General features: G+C 37.6%; 1 protein-coding gene across 1 annotated transcript in view; it reads left to right on the forward strand.

Moving 5' to 3' along the window:
• Positions 1–8,198, forward strand: part of Spg7 (SPG7 matrix AAA peptidase subunit, paraplegin) — an 8,891-nt gene extending 693 nt beyond the window's left edge. The window contains exons 2-15 of the mRNA XM_043026670.2: positions 892–1,029; positions 1,179–1,303; positions 1,419–1,671; positions 1,847–1,984; positions 2,177–2,410; positions 3,254–3,421; positions 3,988–4,139; positions 4,385–4,607; positions 4,959–5,121; positions 5,551–5,681; positions 5,879–6,058; positions 6,279–6,398; positions 6,656–6,847; positions 7,704–8,198. Coding sequence (XP_042882604.2) covers positions 919–1,029; positions 1,179–1,303; positions 1,419–1,671; positions 1,847–1,984; positions 2,177–2,410; positions 3,254–3,421; positions 3,988–4,139; positions 4,385–4,607; positions 4,959–5,121; positions 5,551–5,681; positions 5,879–6,058; positions 6,279–6,398; positions 6,656–6,847; positions 7,704–7,856 — 2,343 coding nt within the window. The 5' untranslated portion in view covers positions 892–918 and the 3' untranslated portion in view covers positions 7,857–8,198. The remainder of the gene's footprint in view (positions 1–891; positions 1,030–1,178; positions 1,304–1,418; positions 1,672–1,846; positions 1,985–2,176; positions 2,411–3,253; positions 3,422–3,987; positions 4,140–4,384; positions 4,608–4,958; positions 5,122–5,550; positions 5,682–5,878; positions 6,059–6,278; positions 6,399–6,655; positions 6,848–7,703) is intronic.
• The last annotated feature ends 628 nt before the right edge of the window (positions 8,199–8,826 follow it).

Here is an 8,826-nt window from a genome sequence, read left to right on the forward strand (position 1 = left end):
GATGTCTATAGAAGGATATTATGGAATGCCTGGATATAGTTTCAATCTATGTTTTTGCTTTTTCTCATACATTCATGTCATTAAGAATTTAGCAAGTCTTTTATCTTTTCAGTATTTCTTTCCAATTCTTAATTATGCTTTTATATAAGAGTTAAACAGTGGCTGATAATAGGCTTCTGTGGGAAATATATATAAAGACAAGAAACTCAGCCTTTCTTCTGGTAGTCAAATCATACCATGTGTGTTGATCTGGTCAGCCTTAAGCCTTTGTAGGCCATGTTAGGTTAGTTTAGGTACAGGTATGGTATTGTTTAGGTTCAGTCAGGTAAGGTTAGGTTTGGTTCGATTTTACAGGCCATCCTGACACACCTAACTGGACCACGTAGGAAGGCTGACATACATTTTAACCTATTCACTCCGGGGCTGTTCCGGCTTTGAGTAGTCGGAATGACGGGGTTTTCGAACACATTAGCCTAACGCCTCGGGATTCTCGGGTGCACTAGCCATGAGCCTGGGCTGTCTGCTCACTCACCCCGGGCACCGGCCTTGACCATATATCTTGTCGCTGGAGTCTGATCCACGAAATATGTCAGCACGTCAGCCGGCGCGAATGGGTTAAGCCAAATTTTGGACTAACTCTAGCCTCTAACTCTTGTTGTGTTAGCTTGAGAATTGTGCATCTTTATGAGATAATTGAATAGAAGGAATTGGTGATTAATATAGGTTTTAAAATGTTTGTGGTATTTCTTTGAATTTCTAAAGTATCATGCCTTTGACTTTGTATAATCTGATTTTAGTAACCAAGCTCAGATATATAAGTAGGATACTCAATATTTATTCAGATATTAATCTTTAGTGATATTACTTTTAATAATTGATTATTTGTTTCAGGTCAACACATTCTAATAATTAGTAGCCATGGAGCGAATATCGAAAACACTTTTAAATACTCTTCTGAATCAACGGAATGCTGTATTTTCTCTCACACGTAGATTACCCAATGTATCAAAAATCGGGTCAGAAGCAAAGGTAAGGTCATTTGTCTGTTTTTTAAGAATAATGAGATTTTTGAAGTGGTAATGTATTCTCATGTAACATTTTCTATAAATGCAATATAGATTTAAACCTAATTGCAGGATTCATAATTATACATAATTCATAATCAAGGATGTTTTCAGAAATTTTCATCGGCAAATTTAGCAGTTAAAAGGACGCTGCAGCACAAAGTCTTACAATCACAGTATAAATCATCATGGGTGATGGTGAAGCGCGAGTTCAGTGCTGTTACACAACTATTAGAAAGGTCAGTGACAAGAAAAGTACTTTTGGTGATAAAGAAAAAGTATTGTCTATATTTACTTTGCTGCTTTGGTGACTTTCAAGACAGAAACTTCTATCATTATTTTCACCTCTATCAGGTCTGGAATTTCAAAGCCAGAGCAACTAGCAATCCTGAAGCGTAGTCTTCACACAACCGCCTCACAAGCCAACCAGCCTGGTCCAAACAGGAGTGGAAATAGTAATAATTCCTCTAGTGGTAATGGTAACAATAACAAAAACGATGATGACGAGAGGAAGGGCATGCTGGCAAAAGCTGCGCTGTGGATGTTGACGGCTTACATGTTCATTGCCATCATTTCTCTCCTGTTTCCTGGGAGCAATCAGCCGGAGGTAAGGAATATCGATCTCTTCTGAACAAGGATCTCTCAGTCATAGTTTTGAATATGAACGAATATGTTTTCACGTCCTGTTATGTCTGTGGCTGTCAGATTATGTTATACAGTAACTTGGAGATATTATAATCATTTAGTTACCTCAAAGGCTGACCGTTTTATTGTCCGTCCAGATTGCCAGGTATGTGTCGTGGAATGAATTCGTTCACCACATGCTGGCAAAGGGCGAGGTTGAGGAGGTGATAGTGCGGCCTGACTTGGACATTGTGACCATCATCCTCTATGAGGGTGCTGTTATCAAGGGCAAAAAGGCAAGTAAGATTGACTGTTTAAAAAATATACATATATATGTAACAAGTTATGGAATGATGAATAGGTACCCAAAGTTCTGTTTTGCCTAATCTTGAATCTGTAGTGTAACTTCTGCAGACAGTCAAGTCTATATCCAGGTTACCCTCCCCCCCCCCAAAGAAAGCCATCGCTAACTCATCTCGCACCCGCAGATTGATCAGCGCACATTCCACATGAACATCGTAGACCTCCAGCACTTCGAGGAGCGTCTGCGCGAGTCCGAGGCTAAGCTGGGCATCCGATCTGACCAAGGCATACCCATTGTTTACGAGCGGAGCGGTGACACGGCTGGAAGGCTCTTGGCGTCCATTATCGTGGTGGCGATCATCGTGTCGCTCTTGTCGAGAAACATGAACATTAAAGGACCTCTGAGCATGGAAGGGATGGTTAGTGAACGAGCTCTGTATGATTGTGGCATTTATGTTAACGATTATAAATGTATATTGTTTTTTTCATTCTATTTTGTTTTTCTATTTAATTTGGATTGTTGGTGGACTAGGGTACATACAAATGTGAAGTGTTTATTTTGATAATTGTTTGTTTGTTCATTTTTTTCTACTGTTTATATTCTTGCTTATTTTATTTTCTTTACTGTTCATTTCCATGTTGAATGGTACTATTATTTCTCTTTTATTTAGTGTTTTTTATTTCTAGTTTGCTCAGTATTTATTATTCCTGGTTTGTTGTATCTATTTTCTTTATTTTTTATTATTTTCATTTTGTTTCCCATTTATCATTTATATTTTGTCTCATGCTTCTCTCTTTTTTTCTTTTTCTTTTTTTTTTGTAGTTGATATGCTTAATTTTTTGCCATTTTGTTTGTTTATAGTTTCTCTTCAAGTTCATTGTTTATCATTTTAGTTTTGTTTTATTTGTATTTTGTTTGTATATATTTTTTTGTTTTATTTATCATTTTTGTTTAGTTTATTATAAATTATTATTCCTTTTTGTATATATGATTTTGGAAATTATTTATGAGTAAAATATTACTGTAAATCATTTTGAGAAATTTACAAGATCTGTAAATGGTTAAGAGAAATTTAGATAATTTACATATCATTTAAAGAAATTTACACAATCTGTAAAAGACCCAGAGAAGAGTTATAAAGATCTTTAAAGGATCTGCAACAATGTTGATAATTCACCAGCCAATTCAGAGCACTTCTTATTAAAAAACAACGGTAATAAAAAAAAAAAAAAATGAATCTCCATAATCCCTCCCATTCCAGAACCAGATGACCCGAGCCAAGTTCACAGTCATTGACCCACTGCTCCCTGGGTCGGGTCGAGGGGTCAAGTTTGCCGACGTCGCTGGAGCAAGGGAGGCCAAGCAAGAAGTCATGGAGTTTGTGGATTTCTTGAAGAATCCTGATAAATATAGGGAACTTGGTGCTAAGGTGAGGAGAGGCAGGTTTTATGAAGTTATTTTGACTTGTTATGGCTATTTGATATATTATATATATATATATATATATGTATATATATCTATATATAGATATATATTATATATATATATATATATAATATATATATATATTATATATATATATATATTTATTTTTTTTTTTTTTTTTTTTTTTTTTTTTTTTTTTTTTTTTTTTTTTTTTTTGTGTGTTGTGTGTGTGTGTTGTGTGTGTGTGTGTTTGTGTTTGCGTGTGTGTGTGTGTTATGTGTGTGTTGTGTGTGTGTGGTGTGTTGTTGCGTGCGTGGTGGCGTGTGTGTGAGATGTGTGTGTGTGTGTGTGTGTGTGTGTGTGTGTGTGTGTGTGTGTGTGTGTGTGTGTGTGTGTGTGTGAGAGATGTGTGCGTGTGTCTTGGTTTGTTTGTTTGTGCGTGCCCCCCTGTGTGGTTGTATGTATTCTTACATATGTTAGTACGTATATGTGTGTGTATGTGTGTGCGGGTATTATTATACTAACATGATCACAGATATTATCATGATGATCATCATCACTATTCCACAGGTTCCAAGAGGTGCTCTACTGCTCGGCCCACCAGGCTGCGGCAAAACCCTCCTGGCCAAGGCTGTTGCCACGGAAGGACAGGTCCCATTCCTGGCGATGAACGGCTCAGAGTTCATTGAGATGATTGGCGGTTTAGGGGCGGCCAGGGTCAGGTGAGGTGGATGCTGTTGATCATTTAAGTTGTTTTCTGTTTCTCATTTTCTATGTTATTTTTGTTATTGATATTATTTTTATTATTATTATTATAATGATGATTAATTATTAGTATAATTTTGATTATTACTATTATTGTTATTACTATTGTTATTATTGATATTATCCCTCCCCCCTTCTCTCTTTGTATGTTCTTAATGTTCGTAGAGTGGATGAATAACACATGATACACATCCACTTTCAGGGATCTATTCAAGGAAGCGAAGAAGCGCGCGCCGTGCATTGTCTACATCGACGAGATTGATGCCATTGGACGGAAGAGATCCAGCGGCCAGGGAGGGACGGATGGCGGATCAGGCGAGTCGGAGCAAACCCTGAACCAGCTGTTGGTGGAGATGGATGGTATCGGTTCGAAGGAGGGAGTCGTCATCCTTTCGTCTACCAATCGGTTGGATATCCTCGACAAGGTAGGTGGGGAATAGGGTGTGTGTGTGGCTGTATGTATGAGAGAGTGAGTGAGAGAGTATGTAAGTGTGTGTGAGACAGTGAGAGTGTGAAAGAGAATGAGATTAGAGAGGATGGAGGGAGGGAGGGAGGGGAGGTTCTGATGTACTCGTGTACTCTTGTGTCCATAATTGTGAATGTGTTCTAGTATTCATTTCAGGATTATATATTTATTCTAGGTATAGAATGTGTATTGATACGAATTCAAGGGGCTTATTAAACATGAAAGTAGGTAAAATAGGTAATAGGTCAAAGTATAATGAAAATGATCATCCAACCTCTAAAAACTCTAACCAGTCCTTCAACATCCCCAGGCGCTCCTAAGACCTGGGAGATTCGACCGCCACATCATGATGGACCTACCGAACCTCGAGGAACGGCGGGAGATCTTCGAGCATCACCTGAAGAGCATTGTGCTAGAGAAGCCAAGCACATACTATGCTCGGAGGATGGCGTCACTCACTCTCGGCTTCAGTGGTGAGTAGCGAGATAGTTTGCCTTTGGGCTGGATGTAGTGCTAAAGGTAATGAATATAATAAATTACTAATATCAGATAAACGAAGGATTGTGATAACAAGATGAGATTCTGTATGGAAGCCTGATTATTAAAAATGTTATGGAGTAAGATGTTAAATCATAAGAAAGAATATACTCATTTTGTCTGAATAAAAAGGGAAAATACAGTACAAAATAATCAAAATATGATATATTTTAATGACCTAATATGAAAAAATATATTTTGGTATTGTTATGGAATTCTAAACATTAAAACACTGATGACATAGCTGAACTAAGTAGTTAATACAATATGTTTTCTAACAGCTGATAATAAAACAAGTTAATGACACCCTCCATATATTGTTACAGAAGCCTTAATTTTAAAATGTCTCTTCGTACTGCCCCCAGGTGCCGACATAGCTAATGTAGTTAACGAAGCTGCCCTTCATGCAGCAAGACATGCCAAGAAGGTTGTGACAGCCAATGATTTAGAATATGCAGTTGAACGAGTAGTTGGAGGGACAGAAAAGAGATCACAGGTATGATGGGAATGTAATGTTTCTCTTGTTTGCAATTCAGATAAGCTTTCCTTGCTGTTGATGTTATGACAAAAAGTGTAATAGAATAGGACTATAAAAGTTTAAATACCTTGTACAATTATTGACCCTTGGATGAGTAAAAGTTGTCAGCTATGACCATATGAAAGATCAATCATTAAATAAGGTCAAATCCACAGGCATTGTCCCCGGAAGAACGTCGGGTCGTTGCATACCACGAGTCGGGTCACGCCTTGCTAGGGTGGATCCTAGAACACACAGACGCTCTCCTCAAAGTGACGATCGTCCCCCGAACTAACCAGGCCCTCGGCTTTGCTCAGTATGCGCCAAAGGACCAGAAGTTGTATACCCAAGATCAGGTGAGGCGTAGATGTGATTCTGCTACTCTTATTTTTTGAGGGAGTTTATTTTTATATATTTTACAGAGACAGGCAGATGGAAGGTGAGAGTGACAGTGAGAGAATATGAATTGAATGGATGAGACTGAATGATGATAAAGAAATTCATGTATTTCAGAATTATGATTGTCACATTATTCTGTTTTTCAAAAAGTTGTGATTGAGTTTTTCAACCCTTCAGCTTTTCGAGAGGATGTGCATGGCTCTGGGAGGTCGTGTTGCTGAGTCTTTGGTGTTCAACCGCGTGACTACTGGAGCCCAGAACGATTTGGAGAAGGTCACTAAAATGGCATATGCTCAGGTATTTTACCGTTATTTCTTTATACCTCATTGAATGATAACACTGTATTGACTCTGATGGCCATTTGGTTATTAATAAATCAGATACAAGTGTTGGAAGCTTGTTTGTTTGTTTTTAAGTTTTCTTTATTCTTTTTTTCCTTTTGTCGTTATACAGGGGCAAGGTTGATTATCCAGCATGCACATCATGTTTATCTTACATACAAGCCAATGTAGTAGCTTTTTTCAGCTCTATTGATGACCATCCTTCTCTCTCAGGTAAGGTCTTTTGGCTTCAGTGATAACATTGGCCAGGTGTCCTTTCCCGAGGAGGAGACGAGAGAGGTCGGCCGGAGACCATATTCACAGAAGCTGGCTGCCACAATAGACGACGAAGCATCGAGGCTGATTTTCGCTGCATACAAGAAAACGGAGGAAGTACTTAAAGCCAACATGGATAAATTGACCTTAGTGAGTGATTTTCACAATTGTCTTCTGTATCATATAGTGCTGTATTTATCATTTAACAATTGGAAAAACAAGAGGCGAATTACTTACTGGCCAATATGAATATGGACATGTTATTCTTTTGCGCTGTTTGATCCGTCATGTATCATTCAAAAACATAACCCAGTGGTGCTAGGAAAGAGTCTGAGTGCACTAGCCTCTGCACCAGGATTAACTCTTCCATGACAGGCATTTTTGCAGGGTTGTATTGTTTTCACTGCAAATACAAACTATTTTTTCCATAAGTTTTGTAACTAGGGCATTGTACCAAATGATAATTATAATACACTAAGTATAGATTCATATAATAAACCATATTTCAAGAAAATAATGGAGAACACAGCATCTTAAGATACCCAGTCCTGGCCAAACATCTCAAAATGTGGCCCGTTTCAGAAGGGTTAATATCAAGGTTGCCCACTTGAGATATAAATGTTGAAGTGTGGGGGACGATGTTTTCTCCCCCTTGTCTTTGATTCTAGGCAAACAGATTATTATTTATTAGTAAAATTATTAAGAAACGAGGCATAGGCTGATATTATAAGGAATTTACTCCACTCATATAAAGTATGCAGAACAGAGAGCGGCCTCTATTGTCGTGGTATGTATCGGTGCCATCTAAATTTAGGCCTACCCTCACCATGCCATAGGTCATCATTGAATTAATCAAACTGCATAGTTTTGTTTTTTACTTACAAATTGATTTTAACATTGCCCTTTCAGTCATCATTATTTAACTTAGCCATTATACTAGTGATGTATTAGATTCTCAATCACCTATGCTGTTGAAATTAATCTTTTATTTTCATCATCATTGCAGTTAGCCGAATCCCTCCTGCAGAAGGAGACCCTAAACTATGACGACGTTGAAGCAATACTCGGCCCGACTCCCCACGGCCAGAAGCTAGTCATTGAACCCTTGCAATTTGAGAGCGAGATCAACAAATGGAAAGATGCTGGAAAGGATAGCTAATGACTAACCATGTGAACAGAGGTTATCGTATTCATCTCGGTAGTTTTTCAATCAAATGCTATTAAAATCTGTAAAAAGTCTAAGTTTGAGGATGCAATTTTAGATGACTCATTTTCTATTGTGCAGGGTTTAGAAAGTTGTAAAACATTAGCTGGTTATGAATTGTGTTTTGGCTGTGGATGAAAGTAGTTCTGTGTTCATAACTCGTCAGTGAATCAGTTTGTCATATATGTAATTTTTTTTTTGTTACATTAGAATGTACATAATGTTCATAAAGATGGTAAGTGTATTTAATTAGGAAACTAATTGCCATTTATATAAATATAAATATAAAATTTTCAACCAATTGTTTTAATTACAACCTTAAGACTTTTGCTTAAGAGTTAATCAACTTTCAGCAGAACTTGAAAGGCCCATCAAACTTTACAGCTCAAAGGTACCCAAATATTTCTGGTCATGTCTTTGACAATATGAACAATTTGCAATATTTATTAACCCATTGGTCGTGGTATTAAATAAATGTTTGTGCAGTAGGATGGCTGGTTTACATGTCTGGCACAATGCCATCTATGATCGACTCTGCCTTTGCAGCAAATCATGCCACCCGCTGCCAATGGATTAATGTCAAGCAATAGGCTCGTTTTGTCAAAACATACTCCTTGAGGAGAAGTACTTATTGAAAGTTACATTATTTATTTTTTGCTCAGTGTAATTTACTGTAATTATTCCTTTAAGTGAGCATCTTAACCCATTAACAACGGGTGACGTGTTTTTCTGTCATACATAACGCAGGAACTCTGGCCTGACAACAGCTTCATGACGTTTGGGGATTTTGGATCACTGTGATTTTAGTGTGCTATGAGTAATGAGTGAGTGATGATGACAATTGCATGTCATAATTATTATAACTGCCATAATATTAAAACCTAGATAGCACCACTTTCTTCTAGCACCAGCAGGAGAGAGAGCC

Source organism: Penaeus japonicus, unplaced genomic scaffold (assembly GCF_977035675.1).
Source record: "Penaeus japonicus unplaced genomic scaffold, GWHDUDI00000001_assembly GWHDUDI00000042, whole genome shotgun sequence".
NCBI classification, from domain to species: Eukaryota; Metazoa; Arthropoda; class Malacostraca; order Decapoda; family Penaeidae; genus Penaeus; species Penaeus japonicus.